General features: G+C 40.0%; 1 protein-coding gene across 2 annotated transcripts; it reads right to left on the reverse strand.

The window, feature by feature from the left end:
- Positions 1-20: 20 nt before the first annotated feature.
- Positions 21-11,096, reverse strand: stom (stomatin). 2 transcript variants are annotated; one of them, XM_044173498.1, is made up of 8 exons: positions 10,908-11,096; positions 10,001-10,033; positions 9,486-9,595; positions 9,128-9,200; positions 6,519-6,601; positions 6,094-6,297; positions 3,055-3,189; positions 21-2,740 (listed from the first exon to the last, which is right to left on the reverse strand). In XM_044173498.1, exons 1-8 carry the CDS (start codon positions 10,981-10,983, stop codon positions 2,552-2,554), a joined length of 903 nt encoding a protein of 300 aa, XP_044029433.1. In that variant the 5' UTR covers positions 10,984-11,096; the 3' UTR covers positions 21-2,551. The 2 variants fall into 2 exon arrangements, with proteins under 2 accessions (XP_044029433.1, XP_044029434.1); XM_044173499.1 differs by lacking the exon at positions 10,001-10,033 and having other exon boundaries at positions 10,908-11,095.
- Between the last annotated feature and the right edge of the window lie 14,840 nt (positions 11,097-25,936).

The raw sequence follows: 25,936 nt of genomic DNA on the forward strand, positions 1-25,936 counted from the left end.
ATGAAATCCATAGACAAAAATGCTTTTTGATAGCGTCTTTATTTAAAGTCTTCACATATATATATTAAACATAAAACCATATCAAACATTAGCAAACTACACAAAAAAATATTGCTAGCTGCAACATAAATTCTGAATATAACTTAATACAAAAATAATGTGTGTAACTTTTTTTTTTTTTTTTTTAAAAGACAGAAACTTAAGTACTACTTCAATTTAATGAGCAGGGTTAGGCTTTGTTAAGTGAAAGCCAAATAATAAGAAGTGAGCTTAAAAAAATACCTTCTCTGAACACAAATGCTGCCTGAGAAAGTGGACAAGACGCAGCCAGCAGCACAATGTGGTCATGCTGTGGGTGTGTGTATGTGACCACCTCTCTTCCTTCTGTAACACACTTTCTGTAAAAGTCAAGTTAACATGGGTCAACAGGTACATAAAACAATGTAACAGCCTTTGTTCTCAATAACAAAAAATAAAAAGTAACTCTATAGTGCCACTTTAAACCTGGGTTCAGATGTGACAAACTGAACTCCTAATACATATTGTATGTATATGTACATATATAGTAACACTACTAAGACGACAGATATACACTCGATACTGTAACATACATTTACCAACACTCCTGTTCTTTTATATGTCAAAAGGAGGAAAAATCTAACAACTACATGTCAGTTTTGAGCTAGATACAAAGACGTTTAATTATTTGGCTTGTTTGTTTACACCCAGAAGGAGCGTGTGTGATAAAATACTGTTTAAAAAAAATAAGTCAATAAAATCATTCAGTTATTTTCACTGGGAAGTGCATAGAAATGTGATATTAGGCTGTAAAATGAATCGATGGCAGTAAGTTAAGGCTTTTGGCTGAAAGATTTGCGATAAGTTTCTTTCTAACAGTCCCTGCTTCTCCTAAGCAGTGAAGCCAGACAGGGGGTGGACAAAATAATCGGAACAACTGACAGCCCTACAATATACACAGTACCACCTGTGTAGCTGATAATGTTCCCTTTTTGTGTCAGAGTCAACGCTACAGCAATCTGAGGTGCTCCTAATACTTTGTCCATCATTCTTAATATATCATATACTGTGTATGAATAGAAAGCATACTGTAAACATATACAAGTAACATCTGGCCTGACTGTCAACATCTCAGTCAAGTTTTAGCTTATAATCTTAGACAAAACTATTGGCAACTGGAGGAAAGGTGTTTATGTGTTTAAAAGAGGAAAGTGTGTGTGTGTGTGTGTGTGTGTCACTCTCTCTGTATTTTTATTTGTATGTCACTCTGACCAAACCCTACTTTCTGAAGGGGCTACTTTAGGACCGCTGCCCATCTCTCGTGCTGGCTCAGTATTGTGATAAAGCAAACCAAACACAATCCACCAAGATAACATCATTGCAGCTTTTGCATTGATCCATCTCAGGCCTCTCCAGTCTGTTTATGCACCATATTTACTGTATTTTCAGTAAATAAAAAACAAAAAATCAGCACTGCCAGCGTTTCTTTCTTTCACTCTGATGAAAGTGAAGAACGAGAGTAGAGCAGGTTAAGTACAGTACAGCGTATACTGTAGGTCCTGGTACGTGTTTGAACCTTCAAGGTTTAATGCTGATGTTGGAATGAATGTTTTACACGATCTGTGAAAACATGCAATGGCACAGCTAACATCTAAAAAAAAAAACATTTAGTTCGGTTTTGGGGATTGAGAGTAAAGCCATTTGTAAATAATGACGATACTTTTAGGTATAACATGATCGCAGCCCTATGATGCTGGCAGTGGTCACAAGAGTGCCACAATATTAGGAGCTATTAGATAGAATAGATAGAAGTACAAGAACATGTATTTGTGTGTGTGTGTGTGTGTGTGTGTGTGTGTGTGTATTTGTATGTAAGGCCACATATCCAGCAGGCACTTTCCTTTAAAATAAAAAGTGGTCAGTTCTTGGCAGACACACCAAGCTGCATGCTGTAGATTTTGCTGTCAGCAGTTCAGCTGACTGAGCGCGCTGAATCGGCAGCGGGTGATAGAGAGCTTTCTGATTGGCTGTTCGGCCTAACAGATCAGTGCACGAGAAGAGAAACTGATCTGAGCAACACAACCATGTGACACAAGTTACATTTCATGTCTTCATCTTGTGTTCATCCGCTTAAGCTCTCTGATTAATCTTAAAGAATTTTTTTTTTTTACAACAAAATGGCAATTTGGAATGAAGTAACCAACAATCCACTTGCTAGAAAATGGTCGGTTAGTTTGTGTTGCAGTTTTCTTTTTTAGATTAGAAATGACTACTGCTCCCTCCAGGTGTGGAGTTATTTCCTCACACAGGCGCAGCTTTTAAACAGTTGATGTTGAGCACCACAAGTTCTCTGAAGACAGCTTGGTGCATCATGAGCCACAAGGTCAACTCCCTAAGCGTCACCTTAGCACTGCTGTTTCAAAGAGACATGCTTAACAGACACGGGGCCTAAATGTGTGTGTGTGCAAGTGTCGCATGTTGTGTGAGTGTGTGCATGTGAACGATGTGTTTTGAGACTCCACTCCCCCCCCCCTCAGTGTTTGATGAACCCCTGCATCATCTCCATCGGCAGCGGGAAAATGATGGTGGAGTTCTTCTCGGCGGCGATGGTGTTGAGGGTCTGAAGGTAGCGCAGCTGCAGGGCCGACGGAGACTCTGCAATCACCAGTGACGCCTCCTTCAGCGCGCGCGACGCGTTCATCTCTCCCTCAGCTGCGATCACCTTGAGAAGAAAACAGGAGGAGAGAGAGAGGGGAATGAACAAGACAGAGGGCGAGGGGTGTCTGAATGTGGTTGAGAGGAAACTAACACCCTTTTTTACACAGATAACTGATCAACTTTTAGTTAGTAGATTACACCAATATGTTGGGTTACAATTTACATAAATTCTGCAATGCAAGGTGATTTTTTCCCCCCAAATCATCAATTTGACGGGTGAAAAAGCTGCTGTGACTTCGGGAACTTGTAGGAACGTTGTGAGGAGTGAGAGGACCTCCTATTTTAAAACACAATGACGGGGAGGCGGGACCATCCTACCTTCGCTCTGGCCTCGCGGCTGGCCTCAGCCTCAGCAGCCATGGCCCTCTGGAGCTGAAGGGGCAGCTTGACGTCTTTGATCTCCACCCGCTCGACCTTGATCCCCCAGTCATCTGTGGCGTCGTCCAGAGTGGACTGAGAAGACAGAGAGACGAATGTTCAACATGTTTTCTGAAGTTTTCCCGGAGCCTCTATTGAAATATCTCATTTTGACAGCGTTTGACAGAAACTGGCAACATGTTAATTAAAACTGCAACATTTTTTGTGATAAAAGCAAATTCCTATTTGTCAGCCCAAATGTTCTCACTATGATTTAAATAGACCAATCACAGATCAAGATCAGCCCAAATCTCCCTCCTCTTTAAAAGCCAACTATTTTGCATTTTCCAAAGTTGTCCAGCAGATGGAGCTCAACCTGAGTGCATGTTTCTCTCTTGTGGAAAGAAATTACATTTAGAGCACAGTTGGTGTAAAAGGTAAAATAAATAAATAAATAAAAGGTTAATCAAATACGGATGATGGCAGCTGCATGTAGAGCATACTCACACCGTAACACACAATCCTAAAATGATATGACACTGTGGCAAAACTGCAACCACTACCAGCATCATAGTACCGCAGTCATCATTTTACACCTACAATTACTACGTTGTGGATAACAAGCACTAAATGATGAGCAAGAAGCAGATTACACGGCTTATTTTCACTTTTATGCATCAAGTATTTCATGAAGGATGTTTTCAGATCAACACTGCTGTGTAGCCATATGAACAGATTGGTCTCTGTACTGAGTACAGTGGCGGTGTTGGAGAGAGGAGCTTTGTTCTTGTATTTAATCAAATCAGACAAAGCAAAGAAAACAAAACTGTACGACTATTGAACAGTGTTTCGATAAAGGCTCTTAATACAGCAGCAAAGGTAGGACTGTTGTTTAAGCAATCAAATCACTACATTATACTTTTACAGCAGTCTGACAACTGAACCAGAGAGAGCTCACCTGTGTGATTACATATATTCAAACAGATGTCGATTACCATATGGCCTATCAATTCAACCACAGTCTGTGCCAGTGTCTGCAGCTTTATCCACATCAGTGTGAAGACAATTAGCGCACTAGAATACTGAACACATACTGTATATTTGACATTAATGAACTACCGACTGATCGCTGACAAACCTCTGACTGTGTGTGCATCAGAAATAAATATTTTATCATTTACAGAAGCTCAGCATAAACTGGAAGTAAAAGTTTAACGAATAAATAAATAATTGAACTCAAAGGCAAAATAACAGCTGTGCTCTACATGGAACACTGGATGTCCTAAGGTTTTCTTAGTTTACAGCTGATGCACATTTTAACTGCAATTTGTAAGTTTAACTTTGACACTGACTTCAGGCAAACCTGGCTCCAAGCAAGCACGGTGGCACTGTAATCCTCCGTTCTGTTTCCTCTACGAGTCAGTCTGTGTTACTGGAGTCTCATATTATTGCATTACATTTATTTTTACTGACTACATAATGTTTTTTGCATAATGCCTGCCTTACTGTGCATTATTTCAGGGGTCCAGCATTTCAGTTTCACTCTCAAGAACAGCATATCTACATTTTCTTTTCTAACAATCACAGGAACTTTGCATCACAGAGAAGGAAGGTCAGCATACTGACATAATCACTCAGAACTGTAGGAGGATTGGCCTCACAGCACCATGCAAATGTCACGTAAGAGACAAAGTTTTAGCAAGACGGATCATTTTGTAATATAGATGGCACTTTGGGGGCAGCAGAATTAGCTGAAAACACAACATCATGGCATATTATCGACCGTCACCTATTTACACATCCAGCGGACACAAAGCAACATTATCGTTCATTTGGAGTTGTATTTGTGTCCACCAGATGAATCTAAGTCCAAAATTCACTCTCTCTTTAGCTCTGATTTGATCTCCACCGACTACTGAAAAGGTTCACTTTGTTGACCACCTAGCCACGGGAAGCATAGTGTTTGGGTTGTTATTTTTGTTTTGTTTTTTTACTACTTTCTGCCCGGAAACTGGGCTGACGAGTGCAGAGATTGCAGGCCAGAGCAGGAAAAACAATTAGCTAAAAAGAGGCTACAAGGCTCTGAACAGTTGAGGGGGATTGCAGAGTTGGGTGATCATTTTCTGTGGGTTTGTCACCCTGAAAGACACCTTTGACATTACACATAGTTATTTGATCTATTATTAATGTAAAAAGTATTCATCAGTGCAGCTTTAACTTAATAAGGAATTCTATTTCTTTTTGCATTGCAATGTTTACATCAACACAGCTCACAGATGTTATCCTCAGAAATGTCTACTGAGACTTTAATTGATTGATTTTTCTTCTGCTTTTAATACAATTAAGCCTCACATTTTGGCTGATAAACTGCTACATGTTTTTAAATCTTGATTTTAATATTGACTTATTGATTTGTTTAATATTAACATTTGCAGATGACAAAGCTGTTAGTCTGCTTCATGGAAATGAGTCATCGCATAGGCCTGTGGTCAGTGGTTTCGCACAGTGATCATTTCCAGAGAAGGAACATGACAAACCAAAGATATGGTTATTGACTTATGAAAAACATACAACAGACCTTTCTTAAAAGAACAAGAAGTAGAAATTATAGAGAGCTACAGGTACCCTGGCCTTATATTCATAAGAAATTGAGCTGTATTTTCTGCAGAGGTTAAATGTTTTTACTGTTGACAGACAACTAATTGTGCTATTTTACAGATCCATCACAGAATCAGTCCTTTCTGTCTCACTGATTTGTTGGTATAGAAATCTACAAAACGGGAATCAAGTGGGAAACACTGTCAAGGCAGCTAGTAAAATCATTGGTGAGCAGCAGCCTTCTCTGCCTGACATTTATAGCAGACAAATCACACGGAAAGCTGAACCCATCATATCTAATCCAACCCATCCTCTCCTTAAGGAATTTGACATCCTCCCCTCGCTTGTTGTTTTGGCTCACAATGCTAGCTAACAGTGTGTACAACTGCTACTGTACTCTACCTGCATACTGTGTGCGATTTCTTCACGGTCAGACAGGATCTCTGCCAGGTTCTTGGTACCCAGGACGTTCCTCAGAGTGGTCTGGGCCAATAGCCGGGTAGCAGCATCTGCATTAGTGATGTTAGCCACAGCCAGAGTAGCATTCTGAACCCGGTAGTACACCACACCATCAACACTCACTGTCACAGAGTCTTTGGTCAAAACCTGAGAGCAGGACAGTGATTGAACACACATTAGGAAAAGGTAGAAATTGTTAAGTGATGTTAAGGGGAAAATGTTCAAAGGATTTGTATTGTTTTATTTGCCCAAGAGTGCATTACTGGTGGGCTGTATCAAGAATCTGCACAATACTTTTGATGTCCTTTGAATTTCTGTGAATGTGACAAAGTAATTGTTTAATGTAATTGGAAGCATGCATGTCATACCTCTTGCGGTGGGATGTCGAAGGTGATGGTGCGCATGTCCACATTAATAAAGCTGTCAGTGCACGGCAAGATGAAGAACAGCCCTGCGGAATCACAAGAATGCAAACAGTTTTAACAAAGACTAAAGCCTTTGTAAACACAATAATGAGGAAGCTTCTTCACAAATGTTTGAAAACACCGGGATGAATGGAATTCAGGCAGGAGGCCAAGTCAAGCTCTCTTTATAAGACTGCAGCTGTGCTGACAGCGAGGCAAAGCTGTGAATATTTGCAGCTTTCATAAGCACGTTTCAAGTCACAATGACTGAATTAGTGCATTAAACAATACTCAGCATGTGCCTGAGTGCAACAGACATGTGCTAGGTGTGCATTCATTTAGCAAACATTGATGCCACACCAGTTAGAGACTAGTGGGCTGTATTTCCTGTCAGGATATTGTGTATTTAAATAGTGAGATAACATCCATCTGCTCAGGAAGGGAAATGAAGAAAACAGCAGTCTCCTCATGCTGTTTACATCAGGACATTTCCAACATTCTCAAGAATTGTTGCTTCTGTCAGACAATCAAAGAAGCCTCAGTTGCTCTCACACAGACTCTAAACCATCTCATGATACAGTGGAAAATTCCACCGATAAGCCTCCTGAAAAAAAGCTTTGTTCATCAATAAATATCTCTGTTCATAAGAGAAGTGTTTCCAGATGCAAAATGTTCCATAAATACACCCTTTTCATTTTATGACAAACTATCCCCAGGAGCCTGTTTCAAACTAAATATACGTGGAAATTTTCTAAGTCACTATTGTATAACAGCTGTTGTAGATGGAGATTATGAACGTGAGGGTAAGGGGCATTATGGGAAACCAAATGCTGAATTCAACTTTGACATTGGCTCCACCAGCTCCTCAGGAATGTGAAGTTTGCTTGCAGAGAGCTATTATTACCCCACTCTGTCATAAACAGGGTCCCCTGGCACTCTGAGGAGTCATATTTCTGCATTTTGAGAGGACACTGCCTGGTTTTTAGATCCCATAAAACAAGAAATCAAAGATAAAGAGACAGTGAGTTATGAGATGTATGCAAATTATTCCTCGTGGGAGTCTGTATTTTTTACTTAAACAAATACGCTGCCTTTCAAAAACAGAAGTCGCATCACTGAGAATAGAATGATTAAGGCATTCAGACAGCGAACAGACACATATGCAGAAGGATTGCCAGACATATGGCTCTGTGGACTGGGAGCCCACATAAATGGTGCTTCAGTGAACTTGTGTACGTTGGTGCTCATCTATGTGGTAGCATGACACCTGGTTAAACTTTTGAGGTGAGACATCCTCTTGTTATTATTAGGCCTACATATTTTTCAATTTGTACCACTGATTTCCCTTTTCTCATTCTGCCCACCAGCAGAAGGGGATGCTGCTGGATTTGGGAATTGTCACAAATCGCTTCAATAATAGCTGGCTTCCTGCGCATATAGACAGTAGTAGCATTATAAAATGCAGTATTTAACTGCACAACAGCTAGACAACAAGGTCAGCAACGCCTGTAATTTGTTATCCATGTTGAATCAGCCATGCTTTGTGTTTTCCAGAAAAGTGTTACGTGATAGAGGCAAGACGAATAAGGAAGGACACGTTGTGACTGATCAAGAAGCGAACGTGGGTGGCTGCGTCATCGTTTCCAAAAGCCTCCGTTTTTTCCCATCCAGACTAAACGTCAACCTTACGGTTTTAAAATGAAAACGGGGCCAGCAGCGTTTCCAAACTTCTCCGTTTTAGGGTTCGAAAACGCTGGAGTAGTGTGGACGCTAGGTGTAAGCGTAGCAAAACTTATGCGTTTTAAAACAAAAACGTAGTAGTGTGAATGAAGCCTATGACATCATCTTGCCATGAACATTTGGTCTAACAATAACTGACTAATGCATGATACACTGTAACAAAGATTATCTGTTTATCATATCAATTAGCTTTTAAACAGGAGGTCCACACTCTCTGCAACCTGCCGTCATTTCTGTACTCAGCATGCAGCTTGCAAGTCATACTAAATGTATGTCAACCATCTTTTTATTGTGGTTTCTGTTGTCAGTGGTTTAGATATTAATCATTTCTCCTCCATATGTCTCCATCAGAAAAATACAGAAGTTTACCATATAAAATGGGAAGAAGAACCTCCTTTATGAGCTAAAGGGGAGAATACTATGCAAGTTTACATTTAAGGAAACCATAGAACCTAAAGCTGAACTGGTGAAACAACTGGTCCTGAAGATATTCTAGTTTTAGAAAGTTCTTTCTCTATGAAGCAGATGTTAGAACGTAATAAAGTTAGATGTTCAAGTCTTATTATCACGTAATTTACAGTATCTTCTAGGCTCTGAACCAAATTGTGGCTTGGTCTGTTTAGGTTCACAGTCACACTGCCTAATGTACAAACTAGGCCTTGTAAACAAATGTCGAGACAATGGACACGTCTTGCCTAAGTGATGAAGATGACTAAGATAATCCAGGGGGGGCATACAGACACTGGAACTGTGTTTAAAGTACATTTTAATAAAATAACTGAGGATGTGGATGGAGTAAAAGATATATGCTGGTGTATAAAACATTTTCATACCTGGACCTTTGGCTCCTCCTCGCAAAATGCGCCCCAGGCGAAAGATAATGGCTCGCTCGTACTCCTTCACAATCTGTGTACAGAGACAAACCACGTAAATGGCATGTATATGAGTATTTTCTTTCCCTGCTCACTGAGGATACCTTTTAATTTAGTAAATGCAAAACAATGGTTCACCAGCTTCTAAAGGCTGTTAAATAAATACACATAATATAGGGGATGAGTCTGCAGTACAAACCCTAGCATTTTCAAAACACTGAATAAACAGACTAGGCCACCTTCAGTAATTTCCTCTACTATACCAGCCAGTTTTGCTTGTAAAGTGGAAAATAAACACTGGATTTGACCAGCAGCTGACCTTAATGCACATCCATATGGAGATGGGCAGAGTAACCAGCATGAGAAGAATGGAGAGACTGACCAACAGCCAGCCACACACGCCAATGTCGGAGTCTGTATTCTCCAAAGCTGGGGGAAAGAAGACAAATGCATGTACTGTAATAAATTCAACTGATCCTCTGTAGGAATTTATTTATACATTCTACTGAATTTAGTACATTTGCAAACAGCCGTTCAAAAAGCAAGTTATTTTGGATGTGTCTCTTAATATTCTCTTGCTAACAAAAAAACACCTGCATTTCTAATCCAAATCATGCATCAGAGCAGCTTTCATCCATCTCTGAGCCACATTTTGTAAATGTGTATGGTTAGTCAGGCAGGTTTAATGTCGCCTCCACCCACATGTACACACCCACTGCTGTTAAGCGTTTGTTAGACTAGACGCTGGCAGTTGCACATCCGCACTGCCAGCAGCGTTTACTTAAGTTACAATTTGATAATGATATGCAACCATTCAATGAGTGAGATCCCTACCTTCAATATCATGTAAACCATGCCTGCTTGAACCTACAGACAAAGTTACAAGTCAAAACGCCATTGAACGATTTAACGTTAGTTGCAGTAGGTTAGTTAGGCATAGCTGAATAGTCAACTAACGGATACATGGTATAAATACTTTACTTATTAAGTAACTTAAAGTTGAGGTAACAAGCTACCATAATATCAATAACTGGCCTGGATTATTGCTGATACGGCTTTACATCCCTACGTCACTGACATAATCAATACTGATTACCTCTGGGCTTCACAAACTGACCGCACCCAGTGATTAAGAATGAATCCAGTTCATTTCAGCCAACTAGCTAGGTTAGCTTTCAATTCCTAATAACTCCTGTTATTTCAGGATGTCAGCGTATGATATTAGCTAAATGTAACGTTACCACCACCTACACTGGGTATTAGTATAACCAAGCTGTCTTCTCGGAATAATGATTTATCAATAACCATAACCTCAAAGAAAGCCAACGGCTTCACAACCGTTAGCGTGAAATGTTGAGATTAATGTTAAACACAGCCAGCGTTATTCTGTTCTATCGGGGTTTTTTTTCCCGCATTGGCAAATTTCCTGCCAAGACCGAAAGGTTACCGTTAACTTACGTTAGCTTGTGAGCGGAGCAAGCCAATTAACGTTAGCTTTAGGTTGCTCAATCTTAGCTAACGTTAGCGTTAACTATGGTGAGCTAAAGTTTGATATTGATATTTCTTGGGATTTTTACAGCAGGTAAACATACAATTCTAAACTATGTCAAATAACTTGGCATTAGTGTTCACTTTCGTTTTGCTACCGTTGACTGAATACTCATGATGCTCTCATGACACAGCTCTGTGTCCAAGCTGCCTGAAATAGCACACTTGTGAAGGGAGCAAACGTTAACGTTACCTGATTGACGTTCTCGGCGTTCTCGTCTTTTGGATTCTTTAATCGCCTTCATTCTTTCTTCGTTGTCGGCATCCATAGTTAACGCCAAATACAATATCTAATAGTGACCGCAAGCTATTGTCGCCCTGTGTTTACTGGACTGACCGTGTCTCCTGCAGGCTGCTGAGGGTGAGGGGGGCTCTTTTGCCCTAAATTTTGACTTGTAGGTGCTGTGACGCAGAAGGTGTCTAGTTTTCCAGGCATATTGAAGTGGGCGCGGTTCAACCGCCTTCGAAATAGTGGATCAAATTTACAAAGAGTTCATTTTAATGCATTTGTTTTTCAAATGCAGTTTTAAAGCATCCTGATGCTCTTAAGTTTTTTATAGTTATAGTTATAGCTCTAGATTATAGATTTCCTAAACATCACAATTCACCAACCAAAGAGCAACAGTTACCTAGATCTTTAAGGTAACAATTAATTTCCAGTGTTTGCTTACACTCCATACATGGGTGATGAGAAGTGAGAAAACTCCATCTGCCGATAAAAACTGTGAGATGTGTTAGAAAGCTTTGGTAAATTGGAAAAACAAATAGCATGTGCACTATCATTCAACATTATTTTGTCAAATCTATAAGAACTTCCCCGATATTAGTTCAATGTTTGTATTATGTGCAAAATAATACTAATAATATAATACTAATATCCCCCCTCTCACTAATAAAAAAGATGATTCCTTCACCAGAAACATCTATCTTAGAGCTTGGAGCTTTGGTGATACATTGAAAAAAAATCTCCCATGTTTGGTTTGTGCTGCAATCTGAATAGTTATGTCCAGAAGTCAACTGTGACAATTCACGCTGCAAATCAGTTTGAAAATATACCGGGGCCCAGGCGCTTACACATGTTCTGGGTTGAGGTCAGGGTCTCAGAGGTCCATTTTTTAAATGCTTCCCCAGATACCAACAGCGGTGTGGGAATAAAGGTGTCTTCTCTGTGGCAGCTGGCATCTAAACTAGCCAGCACTTTAAACTAGCGAATCTCAGCTAGCTATTTATAGGCCACACAGTGCAGGATTAGTTAACAGCTGAAAGCAGCTTCCATTAATAATCTTCCCAACTAACTTTCTGTTTTAATTTTGTTCATAAGTGCAAACCTATTTCAAACTAGACAGCTTTTTAATACCTGTATTGGACAGCACTGGGCATTCAGTATTTCAGTGGATAACAAAAGCAAACAAACACTCAGACATATTTGAAGCATCAACAAATGGCCTTAAGAACACAATGAGCTGGTCCCAGTCTAACTGCCTACAAGTCATTATGCTGGGCAAACTGTTAACGTTACCAGTAGTCATGCCTTTTTTTTATGTGCTGAGAGGATCATGCTTGCTAGTTGATTCTGTTTATTCAGTCAGTCCTCAAGTTATGTGGTTCTTTGGTTCAGTTTGTATTGTTTTTAGTTAACATTCTTTTTTAAATGTAACTGAAAGAGATAGAAACAGATCAGATTTATTCACTGGTTACATGAAGCATCATTTGTGTATACAGTAAAACTGGGGTTAGGGGAAGGATAAGGTACTCAAACTCAGTTTTGCTCCTTTTCTATTGCCCCAAATTAAAGTACATTTTTATAAGAATGGTGTAAATCTTAAGAACTGGATATTTCAAAAGTAAAATAAACAGGCCACTGTAATTTAAATCACTTTAGATATCCCCACAACACATGCACAAATTATGATAGAAATTATGGAGATAAAGCCATCAGGATTAAATCTTATAATCACAAATGAAGAAATACAACATTGGAAGTGAAGCAGGTTTGGGGTGTGTAGACCATATGTAGACACCATTTGGGGAATTGCAACAGTGCACTTTTTTTTGGACCAATCCATGTTTGTAAGCCCCCTTAGTCTCAGCACCAACTATGTCAGTGACAGACCATTGAGTTCAGGTGGTGAACTGCACAGAAAATCCAGGCAATTCCAGTAAGTGCGATTATCCTGGGAAAGCGCAGGGACGGTGGCTGTGCATGTTGGAGTGGCCTAGAGCTCCATCCCATCTAATCCTCTTTTAATTAGGGTGAGAGAAAATGCGAGGGCCCTCCTGGATTAGTCACAGCACATTGACAAAGCACCAAGCTGGGACCAGTGTACAGGACTGGTGGCCACTGTGGCCAGTTAGGTACAGCGAAGACCCTCTCAAGCGTGAAAAAATTCCCACTCATCTCCCTGCGGCTACCTGGGGTTTGGGCTTCCTGATTCTATAAAGCAAAGTGTCTTTGGTCTCTGGTGAACCGGGAGGATAAGTTACAGCATATGATTCGCTCTTTTCCAATGCTTCCCCTATTTTTTCACTCTCACTTGATAGGCTACTGTATTTGTGGCCACACTTGCTCCCTATTATCCACCCTTTTTGCTAATCCTACAGGGTACTTTGCTCTCCTCATTATCCTTCCCAATCCCTAACTATCTCTCTTCATGCTCTGCCCATTTCTCCATCCCTCCTTCTTTTCTTGGCCAGTAATGGAGGTTCAGCCTCATGCTGATGGGGATTGAGGTGAACAAAAGAATCAATTAAGAGCCAAATAGTCTGTGCTGCCTACTCAGATCTTTGAAAATGTACAGATAGGGCTCACACAATTTAATATCACGGTACAAAGTAATACAATCAATATTGGCTGTGCCTTCGGTGTGTGTGAATGAGTTAGTTTCTTTGGACTGATGAGCAATTGGCACCTGCCATCAGTGAATGAATGTGTGTGAATGTGATATGTAGTGTGTAGTGGTCAGAAGACTACAAAGGCGCTATACAAATACAGTCAATTTACCGTTAGAGCCTGAGGAGTCCGAAAACTGAACTCCTGTTCTAAATAGACTGACAGCAGGGCATGTTTTGTTTTATATGCAGCGCAGGATAATTGTTCTGGGTTTCATTCTACTGTGGTTATCACTCTATTAATATATGGACAATTATGTAGTTGTGTATCAAATAATATTGATAAACAAAAGGTGTCAGATGCATCATTTCTGCAGGGGATGCTGTGAAAAGGTTTGTAGATTGATAACGTGACTTGACAACAGTCGGCATATGTATAAAGTATATCACCTTGTTTCCAGCTGTTTGTTTCCCCACAAGGCCAACAGTTGTCAATCTGAATGTTTGACTGCAGTAGTGAGATGCTTTATTTCCCTACATGTTGTCAATATCAGATCAGTCTTGCTGGAGGTTTCGTGAATGGCACATAAATGACAACAATGAACAATGAACAATGACTTTGACCTATAAGTTTAACTTTGTAAACATGAGATCCAGGTGTTGCGATGATAATTCAATTTTAGCAAAATCCAACAATGGTTGCAGCAACTCTTGTTGGCCCATCAGTGCAATTTTAAGACTATGATTGAACAGGGGACATGTATCGCTTTCCAAAATTTGGTGAAAATCTCATCAGCATTGTCGGAGATATTGTGTGTGATGTACTGAAAATATGGCCTGTTAGATGAATCCGTGTAGATGTGAAAATGCCGGAATAAAGCGGTGACACACACTTTTAAAGTTTGTCAAAGTACAACCAAAGGAATCTCTACTAACCGATGGAAGGCTGCACCTGAACCAATCAGGCTTCGCAGGAGACATTTGGTGTCTGTGACACATATGCACTGAAACCATCAAGGTTTCATTGTGGTAGGCAGGTTGGATACCTGTTGAAGGTGGCAGACATTTTACTGACTGATGATGAAGTCTGTGAGCAAGTGATGTTTATCGTGACTAATTCACACAGATTCAAATTTACTGGACTGACTGATACTTTCAAACACTGCACTCATCTGTTCCACCCATATCAGCTGTCAGGGCATACTGGCTGTCTCACTGACATAAACTGATTTCAGCAAATTAGCCCAAAATAAGTCCAAAACCTTCTTTTCTCAGATTTTCATCTCATACATGATGATAAGTAATTATTATAAGTTATTATATTTAAAAGAAACACATGAATATAACTTATAGTATTTTTTTCCATAATGGGAAATTCAGTTTAAGAATGATAGCATCCCATATATAAATAAGTCATATTATTTCTAATATGGTAATAGTAAAGTAATTTTATTTTTTGTCATAAATAGGACTTAGTATCTCATATTATAAGACATTTTCCACTGTATATATGACTTATCTCATACGAGACAGTTTCTCATAATAATCAAATAGGCTACTCTGTCATACTTGCCACTGTCTCATAATTATAAATTTAATTAATTTAATGTTTATTTTTATAGGGGCAAGTCAGTCCGTCCTCACCAGAAAAACGGCCGTATTGGTCGACTGTGCAAGCAGCTTATTACCACCCATATTTACTTTTATTGTTAGGCGGCGACCTCTAGTGGCCATAGCAATTAAAACAAACACAGGACTTTCACCTAAGAGACCGGCGTTCGTGTCCCGTGTGAAACCAAAAGTAAACGTTGACTTAAGTTACACTCACACCAAAGCAATCTAGATAGATAAATAGCACTCCAGGTAAGAAGAAAAATACGTATTTTTGATTTCCTTTAAAGTCCGGTACACCTGTCGCTGGTACTTTCCAACGGTCATATGTGTCGTTTTGTCATATATGTCATTGGCAATCGACCTATTTTGTCATTTACGTATGGGGACGTGTTGGGACCATAGACTGTATAGAATATATATTTTTTATATACAGTCTTAGCATGGACCAATGCCACATACCACGGCATATATTGAAAAATGTAGATACAAAACACAAACAATAGGCTATTTACAATACGAAAAAAAGCACCTGATCATCCATGACTACACAATTGATTCCTCTTTAAAACGTTTCAGCATGAGTGTAAAATGATCCTAGTCATGATCTGAGACATTTGTCTGTCCAAAGGAAAGGGCACCCAGAGTCACCGAGCAAGAAACTGCGTTTCACCAGGCCACTGAGAGCCTTAAGAGTGTGGTTATTTAGGCTAATATTAGAGAATTTAATGAAGTAATTCTTAAGAACATGCAGCCTTATCAGCCTCCTATCCAAAATTTTAATTGCACAATAATATATTAACTGAAGAGGCTTGCCTATTGTAGAAGCTGCTTGTGACCAAGAGGTTGCACAATAACTTATATGACTTATACAACATAAACATTCAGTAAACAAGCTCTGTTGAGTCTTAATGTATGTAACTTTGTTTCTCAGATTTTAGTTCGGAATCCAACATGACACAGATATTTAACTTCTGAAAGCTGTTCAATACATTGACCATTAACCTTTAAATTTAACTTAACTTCTGATGAAGGCTCACACTTGGATGAAAAGCATATTGACACGGTTTTCTTCAAATCATGCTGCTGTAGATTGTAAATTCAAAATGTCAATCCCAATCATGATCTTAGCCACACTCGTCTAAAGGCGAATTTTAATCTTGGTGAAGCCGTTTAAATAAAGTTATACAAGTACTGCGACATCTGGGTGAAAACTGAGGAAATAGTTCTACCAGAAATATATATATCGTATCGTTTGCATACATCTTAAAACCATCATCGTGGCATGATTCTGGTAAATCATTTAAACATAACCTGAAGAGAAGTGGAGCAAGGACAAAACCCTGTGGAACCCCTCCTTTACTCTATAAAGATAACACACTTTTCATGGTTACAAAGACCATTTTTTATGTTGTGAAGGAGAATATTATGGTTTTATGTGTCGAACGCTATTTTGTGATTCAGAAAAATTGCCCCCACCACATCACCTTTATCAGTTAAGGATTTAAAGAAATGGTTCAACATTTGAGGAAATACTCTTATTTGCTTTCTTGCCAAGAGTTAGATGAGAATATCAATACCACTCTTGTGTCTGTACGTTAAATGCAGCTAGAACCAGCTTAGCTTAGCATAAAGACTGCAAACAGGGGTAAACAGCTAGCCTGGCACTGTCCAAAGGTAAAGAAACCCATCTACCAGCACCAGCTCATCATTTAACATGCTAAATCTTGTTTGTTAAATCCAAAATCAAAAAATGCCAAGTTGTTGTTTTATGGGGAGTTACATGCTGAAACTATTTCTTAGCTGGCCCACTGACTACTTGGAGTCTCTGCTGGTTGTCTGGCAACCTCACAGTGACTCCAGGAAGTCACTGGTCTGGCCAAGAAATTGTTTTAGCACTCCAGTCTTTATGCTAAGCTAGGCTAATCACCTGCCTCATTTAACTAAAGTGTGTTTCCCAAAATGTCTAACTATTTCGTTAAGTCGTTCTATAAAAAGTAATTAGCACTCTCTGTAGAATAATTAGGATAAAAGCCAAACTGTAATGGATGGAAGTCATTACTCCATTCTAGATACTTCAACAACTGCTACGCCCCATTTTTTCTGACTAGTATGAGGAAAAGAAAGTCATGATTGCTCCTACAAAATGTCCTCTCCATTTTCATCCTGAGGGCAAAAAATGACTTGTTACTTGGTGGACTTGTTACCTGGTAGGATGTGAAGGTTGGTCAAGGGGTGTTTTACACATTTTCTAAAGTGACAAACCATTGCATTCACAGTTTCTTTTGAACTCTTCGCAGCTCCTTACATTAAACAGAAAATGAAAAGGAAAAAAATCATGCCATGAAGTAGCCTTACTTTCACATCACAGGAAAAGAAAATCATGGAAAAGTATCATCCTGGGATCAGACAATATTTACACAATTTTTTTTTCTTTTGAGGTGATCGCTGTGTCAGATTAGGTGATCACAGAGTCATAAAGTCTTGCTGGGACTTGGCCGAAAGACATGGCAGACTACAGTTTAGACCCTGACCAATCATAGCTTGCCATCTTTCATGTGCGTGACATACATACGCCTGTTGAGAAAAAAAATTGAGGCTCTCTGAGCAGAGTAATGTTCTATTCAGGAGTCTTTTATTTCACTTCAAATGTAATAATTCTCAGCATCACTCAGTTTCTCTGGACTACATTAACATCAGAAGGAGGGATGAGGGGAAGTGGCTGGTGAACTTCAGCTCTTCCTGCCTCACAGCCTGTAACACTGGGTGGCAGTGTGTCCCTCTAAAAAATATATTTCACCTTCTGTCTCCAGCAGAGGAGCTCAGTCTGTGAGAAGTGAGTCTCTGAGGTTACTATAGAGGATACCTCAACAAGGTTTGACCAGTCTGAAGATTAATAGAAGTGAAATATCCCAGAAATGACAGTCTAAAATGACTGTGCATTTATTTTTTTCCATTCACTTCTATCCATCCAGATAAGAACTATGCATCAAAATTAACTTGCTGGTTTTAGTCTATTCCCATGATGTACTGTATATGTTAACTGTAGACTCCGACAGGTGCAAAGAAAAAGAGAAATAAATAAAGTGTCTATGCATTTTTAAAATAAATGCCTGAATATTTAAAGTCAGTCACTATAAAGTTTTGTTTGCTTTAATCTATCAAAAAAAAAAAAATACAAAGCCAATTGTATAGAAATAAATCTATCTTTTGGCTAAAAGCTGTGAAATGTAAGGGATGCACTCATTTTGTATGCTGTATAAATCTCTCTCTCTTTTTTTTTAAAGCTATGGGTCTTGTTAATTCATTTCAAAATATTTTTATAGACTTTTGAAAATAACTGTTACTGAGTTCATATACTACACTTTCTAGATTTTTAATCTTAATATAATTTTATAATCTGAATGTTGTAAACCCCAAAAACCTGTTGAACTAATTCGTTTAAAACAGGAATTTTAACAGCAAGTAGAAGTGTATTTTTAAAATGAAATGTTAAATTTTGTATAGATAGCACATACACACATAATTCACACTGCAGCCTAACCTCTCAAAGAGCTGTTCTATTCACGGTATATTCCATATAAGCAGTGTATTATATTCCAACAGACTGATAGTCACAGAAGAAGCCTGAGGGATTTATCAACTCTACATGAAGGAGCAAGTAGGGTTAATTATAAAATCACACTATATATTTTTGCTTTTCTGTTTTGTTCTGGGCACAGTTCCACTGAAACTAAATGCAACATGAAAAAAAAAATCAATTTCCATTATTATATATAATACCAGATCATCCTGGAAAAGTCTGCAACAACTGCGAATAAGCCTCCAACATATGATTTTACTCCAAAAGTTGACAGTGAAGATTGAGGTCACAGAGGTCACGGCGAAGATAAGCTGAGAACTTGTAAATCCTGTCAATCTGTTTTCAAATTACTGCAGTAACAGCATGCGAGGTGTTGTTTCCGTGTATTATGGTAATGTAATAGCTGAGGCAGGCCTTGGTCTGCAGCTCCTGTTTGTTCGCAGGTACTGCGCTCGCTGCGTTTGGCATTCTGCTCCACTTCTCCTACTGAAATGAGTTCTCTCTCTCCCTCTAAACTTACAGAGGATGCGGCGCCCACACAGCTGTTCTCCCCTGAGTTGGCGTAAATAAAACATAAAAGGCGAGCCTATATGAAAAATGCACAGAGCGCTGGAATATAATGTGCTTGATACCCTGCTGCTGTCGGGCAGGCGAGAGATAAAGAGAGAGGCCTGCCCTGGATAGATTCCTTTTCTGCAGAATTCGTTTGACTGCAGGCTTGGATGGCTGCCTGAGCAAACATTTACTCACCAAGCTCAATCCGTGGATCACATTACAAAGATTGATTGTTCACTTGCCTCTCACCCTGCACTGTTTCATTGGCCAATATGAAATCAAATGGGATTCTTGAAAGAGAAGAATCTGAGGGGTAGACTTGTTATGCACAGAATAAGTGACTGCGCTTCTCAGGCAGGCGTGAACGAGCCGAATGTGTGCGCGTGTTTCGAGCAAATTCCTCCCATTGTTCTTGTGTATTCGAGATGAATTGAAATGCTGAGTGCCAGGCAGTGAAAACAAATCAAAATGATTGTTACAGTTGAAAGAGTGGCACATTGCACCGTGTTTCTCTCCCTCATATCGCCATGTAAATTAGCCGAGCTGCCGTGTGAACTTGCAAGGCAATTAATTCGTGACACCCAGGTGCCTCGCTACCTACCGCCGCGTAATTGCAAAGTTCACAAAAAGCGAAATTAAACAAGGCAAACACTGGATTGCGTGCGCTCTCTTTGGAGAATTTGTAGTCCAATTAAAGCTCGGTAGGTTTGAATTGTAGTGGCACACACATTGCATCCTGTGGTCGTGCCAAACCATGGCTCATAATCATCATTTCAGCTCGAGCAATTGCCAAATATTTACTCAGTTGTTTTTAAGGCCTCTGGGTACTGTATCAAGAAGCCTAACTAAGAAAACAATTGTTCAGGAGGCAGAGCGAGAAGCGAAAACTCATAACGAAACCATCTGAAAATACCTCTGGTCCCTCGGTGCGCCGCCAAGAACAAGATCGAAACAGACATTACTCCCAGTTCAAGGTGACCCTAAGCTTTTACCCCAGTCTTTTCCGACCAAGTACACCAGCCAAAGCAAATCAAATCCATAACTGGTAATTCTTTGCAGCAGGCAGACACGCTCGTCTCCTGTTTTAATCAATAGAAAAAGTGAAAGCTGGTAGAAATGAGCACAGACAAAGCAAGAGGTGTTGGTGTTGGTGTGTCAAAACTGCTCAAGTGGAAGTAAAGAGCCAAGATCAGGTGCTTTGACCCCGGGGACGGAGGGTCAGCACACAGGACGCCGGGCTATCTCCTCAGCTAACCTGCTTTCAAAATAACCAAACTGCTCCCGGAGACCCCGAGCAGCAACAGATTAGCCCCCCTCTGCTGCATCTTGTCCTCTCCTGCCAACACGCTCGCGCTCTCTTTCTCATTTCCCCTCGGTGTCTTCCTCCCATCATCATTTTCCTCCCCTCCCCTCCCCTCCTCTCTCTCTCGCCCCCTCACATCGTTAGCATTTAGATAGTTGAGAGCAGAGGAGCTTGGGTAATAGGCTTTTCCCTTCCCTCCATCCCTCTTTCCCCTCTTGCTCAAATCAGCTGAAGTAAGAGGGATTAAATCAAAAGAACAACAGTGATGATGAGAGCGACTGCGAGGGAGAGAAAGGGGGAATCAGGAGGGTGGTGGGGGCGGTGGTGCATAACGCTTGATCAGCTGTGAGCTCATTAACCCAGGCCTTGGCAGAATTGATGTTAGAGGTGATTGGAGATTATCACATTTAGGAGATACTTCATCCCCTTATCTCGCTCAGCTCTCCCCCTCCTCCTCCTGGCCTTCACTCTTTTTTTCCCTCCGCAGTTCTCTTTCTCTTGATTTCATCCAGGTCAGCTGTCCCCGGTTCGATTCCCCGGGTGCGGGGAGGGGGGCCTCGTGGATACCATCAACACCAGCTCCTGTGTCTGCTTGATCTCCTAATTCTGCTTCATTTAAACTTCATCAACTGTTCCACTGGACCGGAAGCGCAGAAGAATGAAAACAGCTTATGTGGAAACAGCTTTTTCTCCCTCGCTCCTCTTTTGTTGTTCGATCTGATATTATATCCCTAAAGCTGCTGCAGCAACCCCAACCAACGCCCACACACACACCCACACACTCCACCTCCCCTCCTAAAGCGCACACTCTGCACACTCATGCATAGACAATTGCACTGCAAAACATTTCCACTTTCATCAAGTCATTTTTGTCAATAAAGTCCTAAAAGTTGTGTGAACAAATCTGCCAGTGCATGTAAACAAGTGCGTGTCAGTCTGTTGAAAGTAGACAGAATAAAACACGTGACACTTGACTTTAGAGCTTTGGACGGAAAACCAAAGGTGAGCACACCTGAAATGTCGCTAACAGTCCCTTAATGCACAGGAAAACCGTACACACATCTATGGCAAGTACGGAAGTTCAAATGTGCAGCAGGATATTTGTCTGTGAACAGACATTTTGGGTAATAATTTAGCTGTTTAGCCTTTATTTTCTCTTCCATATAAGTTTGGCTGACCTAGAAGTTTGTTTACAACCCACTGCTTGTGTTTCTTGACCTGTCTGACTTTTTAGCTGTCACAGCATTCCCAGATCTTGGCAATTAACTTTGTGAGCACAATGTTATTATAACCAAAAGAATGACACCCATTACTACAAATATAAGACCAAAGTTATAAAAAGCGGATTTAGACTATAAGTCTAACCCCACTCAATAATAGACAAAAATTTCTTGGTAAGATGGATTTATTTTTGCTGTGTGCCACCACAACAACCCCATAATCTCAGACATGCACACAGATTGGGAAAAGTCACTAATCCTGCATGCCCTGGACGCCGTGCACACCCCTCCCTCCTCCCTTCACACTGGGAAATTTAGCATGCCCCCTCGGCTGAGGCAGAAAATGAGATTACTGTATTTAAATGACTATGGTAATGGCGAGCATGCTGCCGGGCCCCTGTAGGATAAGGGATTTCTCCTGTGCTCATTGTTAGCAGTTTTGCAAAGTGCCATCGTCCTGCTCTGGCTCACAATGGGGATGTCATTTAAAAGACATTTCTCTTTCTGTCTCGCTCCCCCTTCGTTTCTTTCTATGCCCCTCTGTTCCACCATCAAACCTGTGTACCAGTCCCCAGGAGGGCCGGTCTCTGAGTGTGTGTGTGTGTGTGTGTGTGTGTGTGTGCGTCAACCTTCCCGTCCCACCAGTCCAGACATAAGGTGAATACTCTTCATTCAAAGCCGCACTAGAGTGATTGGACACGGTCAGTCTGTTTGGGAAGACATAATCCAATCTATGTTTGTAATGAAGTGTACTCTCTGAGGACTAACACCATGTGTCCGTTGTAGAACGCAGAAGCCAGGTGGTCAGTAGGTCAAGTGTTTGGCCGTACCTGCACGACTCCGTTTTCTAAGGCCAGGATTTATTCTGTGTCCACCTTTGAGAGGTTTGGTGTAAAGATGCAGTCAACTCACGATTCAGTATGCCAAACGCTACAGGGTTAACAGTTCAATTCGCTCATGATGTTTTTAACAAAGTTGAAAGGAAAACAAACTGTGCCTATATAATGCATTATTTATTCTCACTTAGGTGCAAAATGTGCAAAAACTGCATTTTCAAGTTACATTAGTGTTGAAACAATTAGTCAATGAATTAATTAGCAAGATTAATTTGAGAGGAAACATGGATAATTTTGATTATCGATAAATGGATGACAATGTGCGTGTTATCTCAAGGTGTTTCATTCACCAATTAACCTAATTTGTAACCTAATTTATCCAGCATCTATACCCAGTGAAGGTCATTAAGTCTGAAATGCCATAAATAAATATACCAGCAATAAATGAGACAGTGTGTGGGACTTTCTTTCACTAGAATTCATGAATCTTTTAAATCATTTGTCAAGCAAAAATGGCATAGTTCTTACCTGTCAATTGTGAACATTTGCTGCTGTTTTAACTCACTGTAAATTCAATATCTTGGGGTTTGGACTGTTGGTTGTACTTGTGATGGGCATTTTTTCACAATTTCTACACCATTACTTTTATGAAAGTGTATTTTTATAGCTTTAAGTGCTGAATTCAAATAGAATCCCTTATAAAAATAAAAACGTTAAAAGCAGATCTGTATTTACATAAAACTAAACTGAAGAATAAAAAAATGTCTTGACGAGAATGTCATCATAAAAGGTAAAAAAAAAAAAAACACAATGTCTGAACTTGCTTTGAGTAACTCCCAGGCCAATTTAAACATCTTCATACAAAATGATTTAGATTTCTGGAGAAGGAAAAGGCCTTTTTAAGCATGTCAACATTTTTGAGCAGATATTTGACAGTTCACAGTCTCAGTGGATGGTAATTCATTGCGCCACATGCATTTAATGTATGCAAACAAAAATTAGTACCTTTCAGAAGTCAGATTTTGATCATTTTCATTCATATCCATCAAATCTTTCAGTGTCACAATGCACATGGTCACATTTCTGTGTTGCAATGTATTGTTAATTAACAACTTTACAGTTGGCTATAAAAACACAACTTTCAATGACAAAAACATTGCGTCCAAAGAATAAAAACAACAAAAAAAAAAAAACAATTCTGTCACCGCATCAATAAAATGACATACCTATCTACAACAAGTGGATGAAAGGATTAGGAGAGGATGAACATATCAACAGACTTGATAGGTGTCTTTCTCTGGCAGCTACGTGGTGAGCTTGTGTCGGGGTCAGTGGTCACACACCTCGACTGTGCAGTTTTATGTCAGCTGACAACTATAAATTTGTCCAAATCTCCTCAGTCATCAGGGCTGCAGCTGCCGTTGAGGACACTAAGGTCACGTCCGTAGGAAGTGTTATGGGAATTCAGGGTTTTAGCAACTTCGGGGAGTTGACTTCTACAACTAAAACTTACACCTGGTGGGGATTTTACAGGCTGAGTCCAGTATTTTCAGACTTGATATACTTAATTTGACTACTCTATGCAAACAAACACAGAACAAGTACCGATATTAGAGTCGGCTTTATTGGCCAAGTATGTGTACACATACAATGAATTTCACTCCGGTGTTTCGTTAAATGTACTTTTAGTACAAATTTCAACCGAATTTCCAGAAAATCAGCTAAAGAAAATGCGATTATTATTAATCCACTACAGTTATGTGCATATTAGGAGTTGGACACATTGAGCTGCTGAACAGTTGGTGGCACTAATGCTCCAGTCAGGTACCATTAAACCACTGTAGAAGAAGAGGAATCAGCGAGATGATGTAATAAAACCGGGCCAGTCAAACCTCAAACGGTGGAAAACCAAGTACGAAATGTGATGGAAATGTGACATTTCTGTTTGTTTCATGTATTAACTTGAGGAACGTTACAGTCTTCTCATCGCTCCACACAGATCTGATGTTTTTGGAAGCTTCCGTGGATGTTTAAGTCACATGCTTCCTATACTATCATGATTTATTCACCAAGTCTATATCCATTGGACTTTGTCACATTTTGCTTTTATCGATACTTTAACTTTTACACTTCAGCCAAGCTTAGAAACTTTTCCCCGATACTTCCACTGTTTTCACTGAGAGGTTTTTATGTGCAAATTTAAAATGTGCCTAAAACAGGTGAATGGTAAATATATCAAACTGCTCAATCAGTGTTACTTATCCTATTATTTATATATATATATATATATATATATATATATATATATATATATATATATATATATATATATATATAGAAATAAATAAGTTAGAAAAGTTTCCAGACAGTCCTCCAAATTAATGACCAAATATGTCGTAACTGACATCCAGAATGACACGTAAGGGTTTTCTGATGTGATGCCCCAACAAACAGGACAACATAATTTATCCTGTGTATAGGGTTCTTTCAAAATGAATCACTGTTGCAAAAATAAAACTGTTAGCGGTCTGATCTGTCACCATTATCGTTTAGGTTTGATTAGGGTTAGGCACAAAACTGACTTGTTTAGGATTAGGACCACGATCGTGGTTAAAAGGAAGCAACTGTAACTGTATGTACAAAACAGGAAGTGAACAGTGGTCTGCAGGGGTCAGTGGTTGATGTTGTGTTGACCCATACAACCACCCTGACCTCCTCCCTCTGCGGAATTTGTGGCTACTTTGTGGTCACACTGTTTCCTCTTTTTCTCCCAACAGACAAGAATAACTTGGGGGAAGTTACACTCATGACTTCAATATTTCTAAAATCCTGGCTACGGCCCTGTTCCATTTCAGTGATTGCTGAGCACAGGCTGCTGATCCAAGCTAATTGTGGATATTATCCCTGTGCTAATGTTGAAATTCAGTCCTTATGGAGTAACAGCCAAGAGCTTTAACAAGGGAGGAGGCTGTTCATAAAGAAAACAGATGTGAATAACAGAGACACAGAGGAGCACACTGGAGAGAGGGCTGCACAGAGATGGAGTAAAGGAAGAAAGAGGAATGCTCTCAGAGGGACGGCAGGACGCCGACTGCGAGCTGTAATGTTGCTGTTGCTTTTCCTCTGTGTCACAGAGCACTTCATCATAGGTGGGTTTTTCTCCAGGTCTCCTCCCCTCCCATCCGGCCCCCCTACCACTATCTCCATCCCCTGTCTCTCTCTGCCTCCCAGGCCCCCCGCCGCAAGCCTGATCTATTGGTTTTCAGCAGCGCGCGGCGCGATAAA

Source organism: Siniperca chuatsi, linkage group LG18, assembly GCF_020085105.1.
Source record: "Siniperca chuatsi isolate FFG_IHB_CAS linkage group LG18, ASM2008510v1, whole genome shotgun sequence".
Lineage (NCBI taxonomy): Eukaryota > Metazoa > Chordata > Actinopteri > Centrarchiformes > Sinipercidae > Siniperca > Siniperca chuatsi.